The sequence below is a fragment of the Nomascus leucogenys genome, chromosome 14 (assembly GCF_006542625.1).
Source record: "Nomascus leucogenys isolate Asia chromosome 14, Asia_NLE_v1, whole genome shotgun sequence".
NCBI lineage: Eukaryota > Metazoa > Chordata > Mammalia > Primates > Hylobatidae > Nomascus > Nomascus leucogenys.
Genome location: NC_044394.1, coordinates 76,106,420 through 76,124,110, shown reverse-complemented (window position 1 = coordinate 76,124,110; position 17,691 = coordinate 76,106,420). Strand labels below are relative to the sequence as shown.

General features: G+C 42.7%; 1 protein-coding gene across 1 annotated transcript; it reads left to right on the top strand.

Moving 5' to 3' along the window:
• The first annotated feature begins 673 nt into the window (after positions 1 to 673).
• LOC100602282 (sulfotransferase 1C1-like) lies at positions 674 to 7,628 on the top strand. The gene is given in 5 exon segments (XM_012503964.2): positions 674 to 797; positions 4,494 to 4,620; positions 5,571 to 5,665; positions 6,833 to 7,013; positions 7,247 to 7,628. Coding segments are annotated over 5 exon segments (594 nt in total). The 5' UTR covers positions 674 to 719; the 3' UTR covers positions 7,360 to 7,628.
• Positions 7,629 to 17,691: the final 10,063 nt, after the last annotated feature.

The window sequence follows — 17,691 nt, the reverse complement described above, 5'->3', positions numbered from 1 at the left end:
CTTCTCCATTACTGACACTTATGCTTTACTTGCAAACCTCTCCCCTGAAGTTGGTGCTGCACATGGCTACATCCAGCCTATATTCAGCATTTTAGCAGTTAGTATTGGACTTTCTATTTCCAGGAATACTTTGTCTCTGCTTTATCTAAATCTTTCTTACCTCTCTAATGTTTTTCACAAAGTTTCTCTTCCTTGACTCTCCACACTTATAGACTGATTTCTAATCCTGGCTTTTTCACATTTACTAACTTGTAAAAATGACTTGATCACTATAAGGCAGTTTTTCAACTAAAAATATTTCCCAGCACAATGCTTGCACATGTCTGATGGCTGTTGTGGTTCTTGGCCTTGAAAGTAAAAGTTGGAAGAAAATCTTGCATGCTTTAGAGCTACTGGGGCTATTATAGAGCTGTTCTCACCAACCTCAAACATCTTTATCTACCCACACAAGCACACACCAATGCCCAACAAGGGAAGTAATGTGCCTCCACAGTTTTCAATATTTCATCAGTGCTTTCCTCTACCAGAACAAGCAGTAAATTTGCCACCAGAAAGGAAACATAGGCATAAAAATTATTATTTTAGACAGAGAGCTGACTATTGGGTCAATCTGATTTCAAATGATTGGCACAGTACTAATATCGAATCTATGCAGCTGATGAGAAATGTTTGGCTGAATTGTGTGGCCTTATTTCCCAGGTCTGGATCTGGCTAACAAAATGCCTTCTCCTAGAACTCTGAAGACTCATCTGCCTGTTCAGATGCTACCACCTTCCTTCTGGAAAGAAAATTCAAAGGTAAGAAGAGCCAACTCTTCAAACCGGGTTTGATTGGCATGGCCAAATAATGTCTCTAAGTAGAAACAGTCAAAGACACTAAAAGAAAAATAGCCAGTGGAGCCATAGGGCAGATGGTGGCATTACCCCACATTCCCACACACTCCATTCTGGATTCATCTCCCTTTAAAATATTATTTTTGGGTACATATTGGGAAATTTTCAGACAAAATTATTCTGATTGTCTGCCATCTAAGCCACATTCAAAGAAGGTGATCAATAAAACAAATCAGGTATTTCCTGAGGAAGGCTGATCTCTTAGATTGTGTCCTCTAAGGAGCTGGCAGAGTCAGACCTGAAAGAGAATTATTTGAAGGAAAACCTGTGAAAAGAGGAGTAAGACAAATAAGGATGGAGAGAGAGCAATAAGACCATGATGCAAGTCTGACCCCTATGAAGGAGATGCAAGGAAGGAGAGTTGAAGACTCAGACTACGGTGCAGCCATGAGCAAGATTCATCCAAGCTGATGGGGAGTCCTCTAGCCAAAGTCAACCATCAGAGAGTCCCATATCTCATAGACTGGGCCTGCCTTAGCATGCCTGCTGTGCTTACTCACTAGCCAAGAGCAGCCGTTTGGAAATGTGGTCTTATAAAGAGCATGGTAGTGGGTTCAGCGTACAGCAGCTGAGGCCATCCATCACTTACTTTCCATATTCAGAGATCTGAACAGCCCATGTTCATGGCCACCATCTGGCTGCCCTGATGAGATTATGTACACCTCGGTATCCAAAATCTGCTTCTCTTCTTTTCAGGATGAGAAATATGATTTTGTCTTATTTTGGTTTGGCCCACCCTTAATACCAACTGAGAGATCAACAGACTCTCAGAAAGCATATCTCGTGAAGCAAGATCCTAGGTACTGATAGACCTTTATTTCCTTCATTTTCAAAAAATATATTTTTATTTTGACACCTTCTAATTCAGATCCTATAAATGCAGTGTACATTGAATGTAGCGGGGTTTCCTTTTGATTTCTGCTTTATAAGTTTGTCTTAAATTAATGAAATGTGTAATATAAACAAAATATCGACCTATTCATTTGCAATGAAAAGTATAGCCATTCAGCAGAACCAAATGCTTGTATCAGCTAGACCGACATATCATCTCCTTGTGGGCAAGCTTCTTTGTAAACACAGTTATCTGAAGATTGCTGAGAGAGTCTGTTGATGTTAAGAAGTGTTTTTCAGCTATGACAGCTGCACAGTCTTTCAACCTTCTAGACTGAATTTACCAAGGAAACCATAACGGTCAAGTCTAACCAAGACTATCTCTCCTTGGTGCAGTGCTCAGATACACGATGCGACTGATTGCTTTTGACATCCTCTTTTTTCTGAGCTTCCATGACTCACTAGCTCTTTATTTTGTCCAGCTTCCGTCTCCAAATAAGGTACAATACAATTGAATAGTTTTCCAAGTATCTGCTTGCTTTGCTTCCCTGATTTGCTGATTTGCTTCTCTGAGATCATACCCAGATCACCTGGATTTGTGAAAACTTCTTGGTTTATTCTCACAGATAAATACTTTCACTAATTGTATGTTAATTTCATTCCTCAAGAACCAATATTACTTCCAAATCTTGTAGACTCATTGTCAGAAGACACACTAACACTTGGTTAGTCATCATACTAACATCTTTTTGTAAAATCAGGTCTTCTAAATAATGTAAACATCTCAGTGGCAGCACTTCCATTTATCCACTTAGACTTGGTGTGAATTATTTGAGTAGGAAAAGACTATAGGGAGCTTAGTCCAAGTTTTTCATTTTATGATGGCATGGTAGGCTGAATAATAGTCACTCCAAGATACCTACATCTAATCACCAGCACCTGGGAATATTACCATATATTGCAAAATGCACTACACAGATGTGACTAAGTTAAGGATCTTGAGATGGAGAGATTATCTTGGATTGTCTTGGTCTTAAATATCAGCACAAGGGTATTTAAAAGATGGAAACAAGCATATCAAAGGAGGAAATAGGGGCTGTGACAACTGAAGCAACAATTTGGAGTGATTCAAGGAAGGGGTCAAGAGCCAAGGAGTACAGGTGGCCTCTAGATTCTAAAAACAAGAAAATGAATTCTCCCCAGAGCCATTAAAAGAACCAGCCTTGCTGACACCTTGACTTTAGCCCAGTGAAGTTGGGCCTTCAGAACAGTGAGAGAATAAATCTACATTGTTTTAAGCCATTTGTGGTAATTTGTTACAGCAGCAATTGGAAATTAATACAGATAAATAAAGAAGTTCTCAGAAATTTTATTTGATATTGGACCCCACACCTAATGTACATCTGAATATGTTCCCTGTTTAGCCTAGGACTTCCCACTTCCATTTAGGCCTAGAAGGCAATAAGCAATTTAAGCATTAAGGAATATTACACAAAATATATGTACATAATAATAAGACTTTGCACTTGCATCATACTTTTTGACACCATAAATGCTTTCATAAATGCTGGATAGAAAGCCAGCAGCAGGAAAGGGGGCAGAAAAACAGAGTCATGCCAGGACTGTGTTCACCTGAGTGAGCAAAGATGGAAAAAGCAAGAACCTAGGGCAATTCACTTAGAGTAAAATAGGGCTGGATGATTGGTTGTGTTGGACACAGAAGTTCCATAGTGAGACACAGGACAAAAATTCTTGAGAAACCACTGAGAATGGTTCCTCCCCAGCCCTGCTAAGATTGCATATGGCAGGGTAGGATGGGATGGGAGCCAGAGTAATGAGGGGAGGTGGGGTCACCAGGACAAGAAGCCAAGAAGTCAGCTCCTTCTCACCAGACCATGCCTGCCCTATGAGAAGACCATCACACACAGCTCCAAAGATGGACTTAGCACTGCCTCAAGGGTCCTTCATCCTCATCAGCAAATGAATGTAGGAGTGATAATTTATCGGTAAGGCTGGGATTCATATCATGGAAATTAAACCAAATGGCTAGTTGCTTTAGCTCCTCCTAGCCTAGAACCTAGTTTAGATTCCCTGCTTAGTGAAAGCCAAGAGGAACCTTCACACACTGAAAAATATACCACATGCTATCGTCTGCATTTGTCCCTTCAAAATTCATATGTGAAATCTTAACCCCGACAGTGATAATATTAGGAGGTGGGACCTCTGAAAGGAGATTAGGCCATGAGTGGGGAACCCTCATGAATGGGATTCATGATTATAACACATGGCTATCTTGAGGCAGCAGATCATCACCATATACCAAATCTGTCAGCACCTTTATCTTAGATTCTCCAGCCTGTAGAACTGTGAGAAATAAATTTTTGTTGTTTATGAGCCACCCAGCATGTGGTATTTTGTTATAGAACCCTAAATGGATGAAGACAACATGGATAGCCTCCTTAACCTCCAGAAATATCACAGTTAGGGTGAATGTAGTATGCACCATGCAAACAGGACACTTCTATCAGAGAAAAGGGGTGCTCTTAATGATCATGCTAAGACCACAGCTACAAATTGGAACTGCACCTAGACAAATGGAAGAGATAGTCATCTTTGATCATAGAAAATGCATGAACATTCAATTATTCAAATAGGAGAGTCCAAGATTCTACAAAGAGGCTTTCTAAGATTATGGTCCTTTACACTGAATAATGATATTTCTGTCTTGTTTTCTCTCTGCCTCTCATTCCTCTTGCTGGCTGATTCCAGATTATCTATGTGGCTAGAAATGCCAAGGACTGTCTGGTCTCCTACTATCATTTCTCAAGAATGAATAAAATGTTGCCTGACCCTGGTACATAGGAGGAATATGTTGAGACATTCAAAGCTGGAAAAGGTGAGTGGAAGAAAACTGTGAGTTCATATTTCCTTATTCATTCACCTGCTGACAGCAGAAAGGAAGATAATTTTCATTGAACGGCTGTATCCATCAAGGTCTTATGAGGAAGTAGATGGCACACTTAAACTGGGTCATCTGGGAAGACTCTAACAAAGAGACTATTTACAAGGCTATGAGCAGAGTTTAAGGAAACTGACAAGGGCTAGTACAGTATTCTGGGGAGAGTACCAGCAGGGAGTCATATCTCTCCAGAGACAAAAGAGGACCCCTTGACAAGAGCTAAAGCCTTTGGTGGGGGAAGCAGTGAGCCAACAGGAAGGGCATCAGGGAAATAAACACAATGTCGTTCTCTCCTTCTGTCTCTAAATGCCTTCCTATGCCTCTTGCTGACACAGTCTGGCTATAATCCTGAGGGCAAAGGAGATCATTGACACAGTCCATGCAGGTCGCTTTGCTGGGCACAAAGCAGAGCACAAGAGGATGGAAAGTGAGTTGGCAGAGACAACAGAAAATACCCAGTGAGCCTCTCTTCCTTCTATTTACCATCGAAGAGAGTGAAGGTGCCCAAATACCCAGTACTTACAAATTTTTCACAGTGAAAGTCTTCTTTTTAAAATCAGCCTGTTCAGAAACAATATTTATTGCATAATATTAACCAATGCACTATGTGACGATGCAAGGAAAATAAAGGTGTTGAATCCCTGGCCACAAGACAATCTTTCATGGAGTAATAAGTTCAAGGTTGGAAATATAAGCCAAGGGATCCAGAATACTTTTTATCATCACCGTACTTTAAAAAAAAAATCACTGCCTTCTGCAAATAAGAATTCTGCCCAAGGTCTTTGTCTTCTGGTTGTATTTATTAAATGTCCCCTTTTATTTGAAATATTCATGTTCGTTTTACAAGTTTCATGCTTGCATTGACATCTCTCTCTCCTTCCCCTCAGTGCTGTGGGGTTCCTGGTATGACCACGTAAAGGGATGGTGGGATGCAAAAGACCAGCACCGCATTCTCTACCTCTTCTACGGGGACATGAAGGAAGTGAGGGCAGTGCCCTCTCCATCAGATCCTCCCACATCCTAGGATACATCAATCCCTATTTAGAACCCTAGTGCATGGGCTTTCCTGCAGAAGAGCCTTCAGTGCAAGTCCATGACACTGTTTGCAACTCAGTTTTATCCTCAAAAGCTCTACTTTTTCGGTATTCTAAATCTGCTTTGCTTTAATTCAGTTTTCAAAATATTCTTCTTCCTCAGGAAATAGCATATCCTTTATAGTTGAATCAATCTGTTGGATCCTGACACTTACAAGCCAGATACCTTTATCTACAAAATGGTATCATATCTATCTCATGAGATCATTGTAAGGATTTACACTATCATATTTGTAAAGTGTACATAGTTGTGTTCAAGAAATTTAGCTTCCTTCTCCCTCTTGCACACCTCAACCCCACGTCATAAAGCAAAGTTTAATCCATATAAACACTGGTAGGATTAGTCCTACATATTGGGACAGTGGACTGATTTCTGAATTTCAAACCATGGTGTATGAATGGCTGCACAAATTCACTCTCATGACCCAGTGCATCAGCATCCTAGAATTACAAAATTAGCATCTGAGATGTCCTCAGAAATTTAATCAAAAGCTATAGCTTTCTCTCTTTCTGTATCTCTTTGATCAAAAAGATCCAAGAAATAAGGATTTATACTTCTGGGTCAACTTGAGATTCCTTTTATTCCTCCTCTTAGTGACCTTCTGTTAAGTTCGTAGGTTCTTTTTGCCATCTGTTGTAGTCCAAATACTAGAGTTAGTTATACTATGCTTCACCACCAACATTGTTCCTCCTTCACACAGCCTTCCCTGTTCTCCCCCAGGAGATATCATTGCTCCTTCCCACCAAATCTCCTGGCACTCTGTCTGTATGCAGGCAGCATGTACTTTCTCAGCCAGCCTTGCGATTGATTGTGTTTATGTTTAATTCCTTTCCTTCAAGGTAAGCCTCTTGAGGGCAGGGACAGCCCTCATCTTTGTGTTGCTACAGTATCTGGGACAGTACAGTGCCTGGCACTAGGAGTCACTTGAGAAATATTTTTAAAATGTGTTCAAATGATCCTTTAACTCATTTCTCTCCAAATACTGTCCAAATGGAACATCATCCCCAAGGGAAGACCCAACATAATTTGTTTCGTGTGACTGTTCCACATATAGGACCCAAAGTGGGAAATTGAGAAGATACTGAAGTTCCTAGAAAAAGACATATCAGAGGAAATTCTGAATAAAATCGTCTATCACACCTCCTTTGATGTAATGAAGCAAAACCCAATGGCCAACTATACCACTTTGCCCACCAGCATTATGGACCACTCCATCTCCCCTTTTATGAGGAAAGGTAGATAAGGTTTGTAGTCTAAGATGTCAAATGGAACTCTGTGGTCCCCATGGTCTGCTTAGATTTTCCAGTAATGTTTCATGCTCCATTATTTATTCTTTCCAGCAGCACCACTGTACAACCTTTGAGAGGCAAGTTGCCTGTTTCTCCCCATTCTTGGTGGGGTCCTAAGGGTGCATGCTTACCTCTCCCTATACTACTGCAGCAATCATTGAGATTTTGCCTTGTTTCAGGGATGCCTGGAGACTGGAAGAACTATTTTACTGTGGCTCAAAATGAAGAATTTGACAAGGACTACCAGAAGAATATGGCAGGAAGCAGCCTAACCTTCCGCACAGAGATCTGAGAGCAGTCAGGGAGTCTGTCCTGGACTTTCTTACCAGATTTTTGCCATTTGAGCCTCATGATCAAGAACACTTAAAACAAAGACACCCTTCCTCCAGTCTGGAGCTGTTATACACTAGCTGTAGATCCTATGCCACTATGATAATACTTCATCAAAATGTAACCAAATCCTGGGTAGAGTTTTTAATTAAGATACATGATCCCTCATTTAGACACCAACCACATAATGTACCCCCTGTCCTAAGGCAAAATAAAGGCAATTTAGTTCCATCACTAGTTTACAATAGTGAAATAAATAAAGAGGTAAATAAGAGTAGAATTTCAATGTAAGAGAAAGTGAGCAAGAGAAGAATGAGGATGAGAAGTGGGCACTAAGGAGAATGTGAGGGGGAACTGGTTTTTATTTTTATAAAGGTCAGGAATGAGCAGAGGATAGTCCTACTCTTGAAGATATTAGATTAGGAGGTGCAGGGGGTGGCATGAAGGATGGAATGCTGTGAGCTGGGTCTGGCTCAGGTGGCTTCAAGCTGAAATGGTCGCATAACCAAAGAGAAAGGCCACAGGAGAGCGATAAGGAACACAAGATGAACAAGAAACTCAGCCTACTTCCGTGGCCAACACAAGGTTGGAAAGCAGAGAAAGATTTTATCTTTCAGATGGACTTCCGAGAGAGAGAGAGGAAGTCTTCAGTGAGCTCAAGGGAAAAATAAAATAAAATATTCGGTAACTCATGGATGTTAAGAAAAGCTTAAATTTCACATCTCTGTGGAAAATCATTTTTTATGCTTTTTTTTAAAGGGCGCTTAGCAAAACTGTCAGCATTGCCAAGATCTTCAGCTACACTAATGATTACGTTCTTTTCCTTCTTTTTGTTAAAACCTGTACCAAGAAAATATCTGCCATCATTTTATACAAGCTATACAACGATCCATGTATTATTATTTTTTTAATTTCAGGAAGGTACATTTTGTGGGATAGGTGATTAACTTATCATTAAACCATACAACACAAAAAATTATCTACTCCACCCAGTAACAAAGTATACCCCTTTGCATTCTTTCATCATTCCCTCTCTAGGGTAAGCATGCAAATCATTAACCACATAACAAATATCCCAGTATAGTATTTCGGCAGAGTTCCAGCCTGCACTGAGGAAAGATATGGTGAACTGAACCAGCATGATTCAATAGCAAATAAATTTTTATCAGGAACACCCACACCAAATGTCTTGGGTTCATGTTCTAAGAGCTGCCTAACAATTTAGATAGCAAGCACATAATCACATAATGACTCCCTTTGTGGCTATGATAGAAACTGGATATATGGGCAGTATTGATCAGAATATAGGCAATAGGTCTAGAGTTTATGACTAGGCAAAACTTGCTTTTCTCTCTTTATAAACTAATTTTTTTACTTTAATTGTAAAAATATATCCCATTCTTATATTCTCTATAAATTTCAGCCACAGAAAATACTTCCAGACTCCTCTTTTACAAAGCTCTGCTATGTCCTTTTAAACAATGCTAAAAGTACTGTGAAGAAGAATTAATGGTTTAATTCAATCTTAAAATATCTTTGGTCTAGCTGCATAAAATAAACATGATGAAGATGACCATCCATGTATCCTAGACAATCTTGTGTTCTGATCACTTATTACATACTTACAGAGAGAGAGAGAGAGAGAGAGAGAGACTCCTAAATATACCACAGTCATAGAAGATCAAATTGTAAATGTTCAATTTACTTTGGAACCTTTCACTTAGAAGAAAATAAAAAGCAGCAATGAGAAGTTAGACTCATAAAATTTTAGAGTGAGAATTACAAGAGTCAGAAAGATCACATAATTCAACAATCTTACTTTTCAGATGAGAAGACTAAGAAGCAGGGAGAGAGGGATGCCCCCCACAAACAGGTCATGCAGACACGGTTAAATCAGGATCCCCCGGCCCCTGGCTAGCTCCCCACACACTGCAGGAGTCACGCAGATTGCGAAAGTCTTCTCTGCAGACTTTGTCTTGCACTCACTCACTTCCTCTTAGCACTTGGAACAGCTTGGCTGTTCTATGGATTCTTTCTGATTACATAAGAAATTCCAAAACTTTTCTAATGGCCTACTTAGAAAAAGAAAAACAACAAAGCCTGATGGGAATCCACTTAGAAAGGCAGCTCTTCCCAGAGAGGGTCTCTGCATTAGAGCGTCTTGGAGATGTCTGTGAGCAGGAGGGAGCCCCCAGCAGAAACTGCCCTTCCCCAAAGCTGAGTAAAGCCCAGCTCTGCCCTCCACCCCTGTCACGAGGCTTCTGGGATTTCTTTGGCCTGTAGGTACCAGGCTGACACCCCCTGCATCCTGCCCAGCCTCATCACATCTCCCACAGGGCCTGCCCTCAGTGGAGTGGACCGAGCTCCCTATGCAGCCCCAAAGACTATGTTCCACTGCCCTTTTCCTCATTTTACTCCTAATAATCTAGTGTGGGTTTTGCTGTTAAGGGAACTTCAAAACATCTGAGGCAAGTTTTAGTCCATATAAACTCAAGTATGGGGAATGCCAGGAAACAAATGACAGAGAGGAGTGTTAGGGGCTGGAATGAAAATCATTAACCCTTTCTAGGTGTTGTTAAAATGATCACCTGGGAGGCCATCAGACCTGAGTGCCTCCAGTGTCCTAGGTTCCTGTGGAAGCAAACCAAGACCCAACTCAGTTACACTGAGGACTCAACCAGTCAGAAACCACCAGTCAACTGGAAAAAGGGCTGTCCCAAATTGACCAAAGCAGCTGGCAAGTGCAGTCTCCCTCAAAATCAGATGAGGAGAGAGAATAATATTTAGATGGAGACTGATGTGTCCCAGGGACTCCCTTAGACTTGGAGCAACCAGTGGCTATATCCCCACAGGATTCCTAGATAAAATTGACAGTGAGGAACAGAATGATTGACTTTTTAGTTGACACAGTGCCACATATTAAGTAATTAACAATTGTCTCTCTCCAACTTTGGGAAAAACCATTACTGTTACACGGATATTGGGAGACACCATTACCCTTTTCTACAATCCTTAGGTTACCATTTAGGAGAGACCAGCCTAGGGCATAGTTTCTTGTACATGCTTAATGCCCAGTGCCCCTCCTGGGCTGGGATTTGCTTGCCAAATTGTATGCTCAACTTGTCTTTCCCCCCAGATGCCTAGATATAATGATTCCTTCTGAACAAGTTTGCAGGTTTCAAATACTCCTGCTCCAACCAGAAAACGAACAGGTTCAGGACATTCCAGAAGAAATGCTCATGCAGGTAAGGAGAGATGTTTGGGCCCAAGGGAAGCCAGGGAGACTGGTCACAGCCAAACCCATAAAAATTAAATTAAAAGAGAGACACATTAAAGAAAGTGGCATGAAAGGGTATTCAACCACTCTTGGAAGGCTTTTTTGGCACAAGGACTGATTTGGTCCTGTAATTCTCCCTTTAACATTCCTGTTTTACTGTGGGCGGCAAGCCACCCAGGTGCTGAGGCAAGAGACCAAGGGCACGAGCTGTTCCAGTATAATAAAACATATAAAACAACAAGAGTTATACTAGATCTAAATCATAGACATGATTATATATGACTATCATTAATCATTACTTTGTAGCAATTACTCTTTACTCCAATATTGTAATAATCCTCGCTCTATAATCATAACCTAGGAAAAACCAGGCCATACAGAGATAGGAACCAAAGGGACATAGTGAGAAGTGACCAGAAGACAGAGTGCGAGCCTTCTGTTATGCCCAGACAGGGCCACCAGAGGACTCCTTGGTCCAGTGGTAATGCCAGCGTCTGGGAAGATGCCCATTGCCAAGCGGACCGTGGTATAGAGGTAGCGTCAGTGTCAAGGAAAAACACCGGCTACTTAGCAGACCGGGAAAGGGAGTCTCCCTTTCCCTGGGGGAGTTTAGAGAAGACTCTACTCCTCCACCTCTTGTGGAGGGCCTGACCCTGTCTCCCTGTGATGCTGTGCTTCAGTGATCAAGCTCCTAGTCTGCTTTCAAGTTCCATCCTGTACACCTGGCTCTGCCTTTTAGATAACAGGAGCAAAATTAATGAAAGTACTAAAAGTCTCTGATATGCAGAAATAATGGCATAAGCTGTCTCTCTCTCCCTCTCCCTCCCTCTGCCTCGGCTGCCAGGCAGGGAAGGGCCCCCTGTCCAGTGGAAACGTGACTCACGTGACCTTATCAATCACTAGAGATGACTCACACTCTTTACCCTGCCCCTTTTGCCTTGTATGCAATAAATAACAGCGCAGCCAGGCATTCGGGGTTACTACTGGTCTCTGCATCTTGGTGGTAGTGGTCCCCCAGGCCCAACTGTCTTTTATCTCTTTGTCTTGTGTCTTTATTTCTACAATCTCTCATCTCCGCACACGGGGAGAAAAACCCACCGACCCTGTGGGGCTGGTCCCTACATCTTACCATCATGCAAGTCTCATTAAGACAACTACAGTTTCGAACAGGCGCGGTGGCTCACGCCTGTAATCCCAGCACTTTGTGAGGCTGAGGTGGGCGGATCAGGAGGTCAGGAGATCAAGACCATCCTGGCTAACACGGTGAAACCCCATCTCTACTGAAAATACAAAAAAATTAGCCAGGCGTGGTGGTGGGCGCCTGTAGTCCCAGCTACTCAGGAGGCTGAGGCAGGAGAATGGCTTGAACCCGGGAGGCAGAGCTTGCAGTGAGCTGAGATCATGCCACTGCACTCCAGGCTGGGCGACAGAGCAAGACTCGTCTCCCAAAAAAAAAAAAAAAGACAACTACAGTTTGTACAAGACTTAGGGCCAGTAATGAAACAGTCTAGGACATACAACCTATGGTAACTAACCCCTATAGCGTGCTGATCACTTTATCAGGAGAACTAGGTTGGTTTACAGATTTGGACTGGAAAGATGCCTTCTTGTGTATTAGACAAGGAGACATAAGAGTTCTTTGAATTTGAATCTCTGAGGCTGGGACACAGGTCAATCAGCAATACTGTTAGTGTTATCTCAAGGATTTAAAAATTCCCCCACAATCTTTGGGAAATTTTTGGCATGGAACTTAAGGACCTCTGGCTGACGGAACGCTTTTACAATATGTGGATGAAATCTTTGTTGCAAGACCTTCAGAGCTTTCCTTGAAAATACCATTCAAATACTGAATTTCCTAGTGGAAACAGGCTACTGGGTTTCCAAAAAGAAAGCCCAGATCTGCCAAAAGATAGTAAAATACTTAGGGTCTGAACTGACTAAGGGGCACAGAAACCTTCCCCCAGGCCACCTAGAGGCAATCACCTGCGTAGCTGTCCCCATCTCCTGTAAACAACTGCAACAGTTTCTAGGAATGATGGGATTCTGTTGAATTTGGATTTTGAATTCTGGACTTACAGTAAAATCCCTTTATGAGGCCCTAAAAGGAAAAAAACCTGAGTCCCTGATCTGGACTTCAGAATGCCAAAATTAAAAGTCAAAGAGGCTGAGCATGGTGGCTCATGCCTGTAATCCCAGCACTTTGGGAGGCTGAGGCAGTCGGATCACTTGAGGTCAGGAGTTCGAGACCAGCCTGGCCTACATGGCGAAACCCTGTATCTACTAAAAAATACAAAAATTAGCCGGGCATGGTGATGGGTGCCTGTAATCCCAGCTACTCGGGAGGTTGAGGCTGGAGAATCCAGGAGGCAGAGGTTGCAGTGAGCTGAGATCACGCCACTGCACTCCAACCTGAGTGACAAGAACGAAACTCCATGTCAAAATAAATAAATAAAATAAAGTCAAAGAAAAGTTAAAGACTGCCTCTGTGCTGGGCCTTCCAGATTTAAAAAAGCCCTCTAATTTAGTTGTGCACAAAAAACAAGCCATGGGCTTGGGTGTCCTAACTCAAAGCTTGGGAACTGACTGAAGACTGATTGCCTTTTTCTCTAAACAGTTTGACCAGGTGGCAAGGGTTGGTCCCCCTGCCTCCAAGCAGTGGCTGCAACTTGCAACCTCTTCTGGGAGGCTGAAAAGCTAACTGTAGCTCAGCTCATCACTGTCCACACACTGCATCACATCTCCTGTCTCTTAGATCAAAAAGGTGGATATTGGCTGACGTCTGAAAGGTTGGGAAAACACCAAGCCATCCATCCTCCTTGACAATCCAGAGATGAAGTTAAAGGTGTTCTCGATTCTTAACTCTGCTACCTTAATACCTCCAGAGAAGGAGCCAGGGCCCATACAAAATTGCCTTCCAATTAATGGGCAGGTCTTTCCAAGGCAACCAGACCTGGCAGATCAGCCCCTGCTGCACTCCCAACTAGGACTGTTCACAGATACAAGCAGCTTCACGGACCGTGGACATCATCATGCTGAATTTGAGGTCATTACCTTACAAGGAATTAAGGAAGCCAAGGCCTTATTGCTAGGCACCTCAGCTCAGTGGGCCAAGGTGCCCTTATGCACGCCCTCCAATTGAGTAAGAAAAAAATTATGAATATTTATATAGACTCCCAATATGTTTTCTTGGCGGCACATGCCCACGGAGCTATGTAGAGAGAGGTCTTTTGACTAGCAAAAATAAGGAAATCAAATATACTTCTGATATTTTGGCCTTATTAGAATCTGTAAAAGGTATGCCTATAATCCCAGCACTTTGGGAGGCTGAGTCGGGTGAACTACCTGAGGTCAGGAGTTCAAGACCAGCCTGGACAACATGGTGAAACCTCGTCTCTACTAAAAAATACAAAAATTAGCCAGGGATGGTGACACGTGCCTGTAGTCCCAGCTACTTGGGAGGCTGAGGCAGGAGAATCACTTGAACCCGGGAGGCAGAAGTTGTAGTGAGCCGAGATTGTGCCACTGCACTCTAGCCTGAGCAACAGAGCGAGACTCTATCTAAAAAAAAAAAAAAAAAATCAGTAAATGCCCCCTCTAATAGTGGCTATCATCCACTGTCCCAGCCATCAAAAAGGAGACTCCCGAATAGTCAAAGGAAATCAACGTGCTGACCTGGCAGCCAAGCAAGCCACAAAAACATTGGACTCTGAGGCTTTCTTAGCCCCACTAATAACTCACATTGATCTCACCAAGTTCCAACCTTGCTATACCAAAGGAGATTTAAAGTGAGCCAAGGAATGGGGATTCACATCCCGGCCCTGGCCCATCCAGGCTGGAAACGTAATCCGGAAGGTATCGTATTGGTTCCCAGTGCCTTCCTTAAAGATATAGTGAGCCAGTTTCATCAAAGCATCCATTACAGAAAAGACGCAACCCTTCAATGGCATGTGAGTTCTTGATTGGCCCCGACATACAATGGGTCATTCAAAATGTGATCCATCAATGCATGCTTTGTGCCCAAACTGCCCTAAAACTGGACCCCACCCCTGTTCAGGGGTACAACATCGAGGAGACTCTCCATGCAAGGACTGGAAAGTTAATTTCACCACAATGCCACGGGCGCCTGGAGGCTACAGGCATCTTTTTGTACAAAAAACATCTTTCTGTTTCTTGTAGACACATTTACAGGATGGATAGAGGCATACCTTATCTGAACAGAAAGGGAGCTGAAGTGGCCCACACTATACTAAAGAGATAATTCCCCAGTATGAACTCCCTTTGACGATCCAGAGTGACCATGGTACGGTGTTCATCTCTCGGGTAGTACAGGAAGTGTCTCAAGTCCTAGACATTGAATGGAAACTTCATGCAGCACAGCCACAGCCCACTGGAAAGACTAAAAAACTGAATCAAACTATTTAAAGAACAATTAAGCCAGGTGTGCTGGCTAACGCCTATAATCTCAGCACTTTTGGAGGCCAAGGCAGGCGGATTATTTGAGCCCAGGAGTTCGAGACCAGCCTGGCCAACACGGCAAACCCCGTCTCTACTAAAAATACAAAAAATTAGCTGGACATGGAGGCGCATGCCCGTAGTCCCAGCTGCTTGGGAGGTTGAGGCACATGAATTGCTTGAACCCGGGAGGTAGAGGTTGCAGTGAGCTGCGATCATGCCACTCCACTCCAGCCTGGGCGACAGAGTAAGACCGTCTCAAAAAAAAACTAAAAGCAACTGCTGCTAACGTGTGCCAGGAAACTAATCTAACTTGAGACAAAGTACTACCTTCTGTCCTGCTGACGATTTGGGTCATTCCCTGAAACAGGCTCTAGTTGAGCCCTTTAGAAATTATGTATGAGAGACCTTTCCTAGCCACCTTGGGGCTAAGATCAGGCTATAAATTCTTAGAAAGGGAAGGAGCTATTAGACACTATTTAAAGTTGCTAAATGAAATACCGACTTCTGTTCATGAGTTTGCTTCTTCCCCACGGACAGGCCACTTCACCCCTTCTAGGCTAGAGACCAAGCCCTACTTAAAACCTGGAGGGAGACTGGACTGGATCACCAACTAGCCCCTCAAAGGGTAAGACCCTGTGAGGTCCTTCTGACCACGCATTCATCAACTGGGCAGGAGTTAAACCGTGGGTACATTATACCTGGATAAAAATTGCCCCCGCTCAGCCTGACCTATCAGGTTAATAGACCTGAAAGGACATGTGAACCAACTAAAAACCTGAAGCTGCTTTTTAAGAAAACATCCACAGATAAGTAAAGCCTTCTTGCTAAGCACCACAGTACTATATGGCTTACAGTGGCTGCTGAAACCAATCTTTTCCTACAATGGGCGCATTATGCAGATAGCCTACAGAAGCTCGTAGGGTTTGAGGGCTGTTACCTATCTCTAGCACTTTGGTATTACCTTGGTGGGTCTTGCTCTTACAAGGAAACAACTGAGTACAGTAACAAATTTTTATGAAAAACTATTCCAAAGAAAATCAGGTCTCTGGTGGGCTAACACAAGGAAATGTAAGGCTATGGCCTGGCATTAATATAACCCTTCACAACCCAGGTCACAGAAAATCTTTTACTATAAGTCAGACTGTTCAACAAACTTTTGAATACACTCCTCCTCCTCTCCTGAAGGAATTTCCCTCGGCAGCCCCCCAAATTTTGACTATTAACAGCCACTATGCTGAGGAAGGTTTTTATCAAGCTTGGGATGATTATCTTTGAATGACTGTGCTCCCCTACCCTTATCATGCCACTGGCCACATAAATCAAATTGCCCCTTTATGTTGGGAACAAAACAAAACCAGCATTCTTACGATAACTGGCCAAATATCACTAAGAATATGGGCTGGATGCTCCCCCCACCAATGTGAACATACTCCAGGGCTGCAACAAACTGACTGGTTTGCTACCGATGGGACACAGGCCAGGAATTCAATGGCTAGCTTCATATGGAGTGCAATGGCTATGTGGGACTAATCTTTGGCCCTGATTACCCGTTGGCTGGACAGGACAATATGCTCTGGGATTCCCACAGGTCCAGGGCCATTTGGCAAAAAACCAACGGACAATCTGGAAATTTCCCAAATGTGTTGCACCAATGGACCAAGTCAGTTTTCCACTGGTATGACCATCCCCTCTCCATTTTTGTTCCCCAAGTTAGTTTAGAAAATGTTATCTGACATGTTGAGATCCTAACAAATTATACCCAGCATGTGCTGAAGGATGCATTCAAAGGCATCTCTTTAGTCACCTCTCAGATGACTATGATGAAAAAAGCAGTTTTGTAGAACCACATGGCCCTTGATGTCTTCACGGCTGCACAAGGAGAACTTGTGCCATAATGAAAACTGAATGCTATGTATACATTCCAGACAATTCAGGAAACATCACCCTGGCCCTTCAAGACATGTACAAACTGAATGCTGTGTCCAACCTCATGATGTCACTAAACCAATAATTGTCTTCATACTTCCGGTCAGTACCCTCTTGGTGGAAAAAATTACTAGTAATTCTAGCTATGACTATAGAAACAGGAATACTCCTTGCCTGTGGATTATACTGCTGTGGCACTATGTATGTGGGATTGCAAGATCGCCCTTCTGAAGCTCCTGACACCCTGTTCAACAATGTTACAACAAAATTGCCTAAGTCCCGGGACATGTGAATATTTTCAACAGCAGGTAAATAAGTTCCATTCCTCAGCCCCCTAGGAATGCCCCTTGCCAGCGGGAAGTAGTTAAACTGCGTCAACACCCAAACTCAAGATTGAGGAAAAGAACAGTGTCAGTGGGGATACTGTAACCCAGCCTGTATTATAAAAATCATCAGGTGTTTATTTTACTTATTTTTCTTTCTCCGTCCTTAGCTTCCTCCAGGCAGGATTGCTTGCACATAGTCATTTTGGTAGAGGGTAGTCACTAACAAGTGATTAACTGTATATCCTAACCCCCAGGGGCTGCTTGCAAGATTAATGTACTTGTTTTTCTTTTAAAGAACAATGATCCTTAG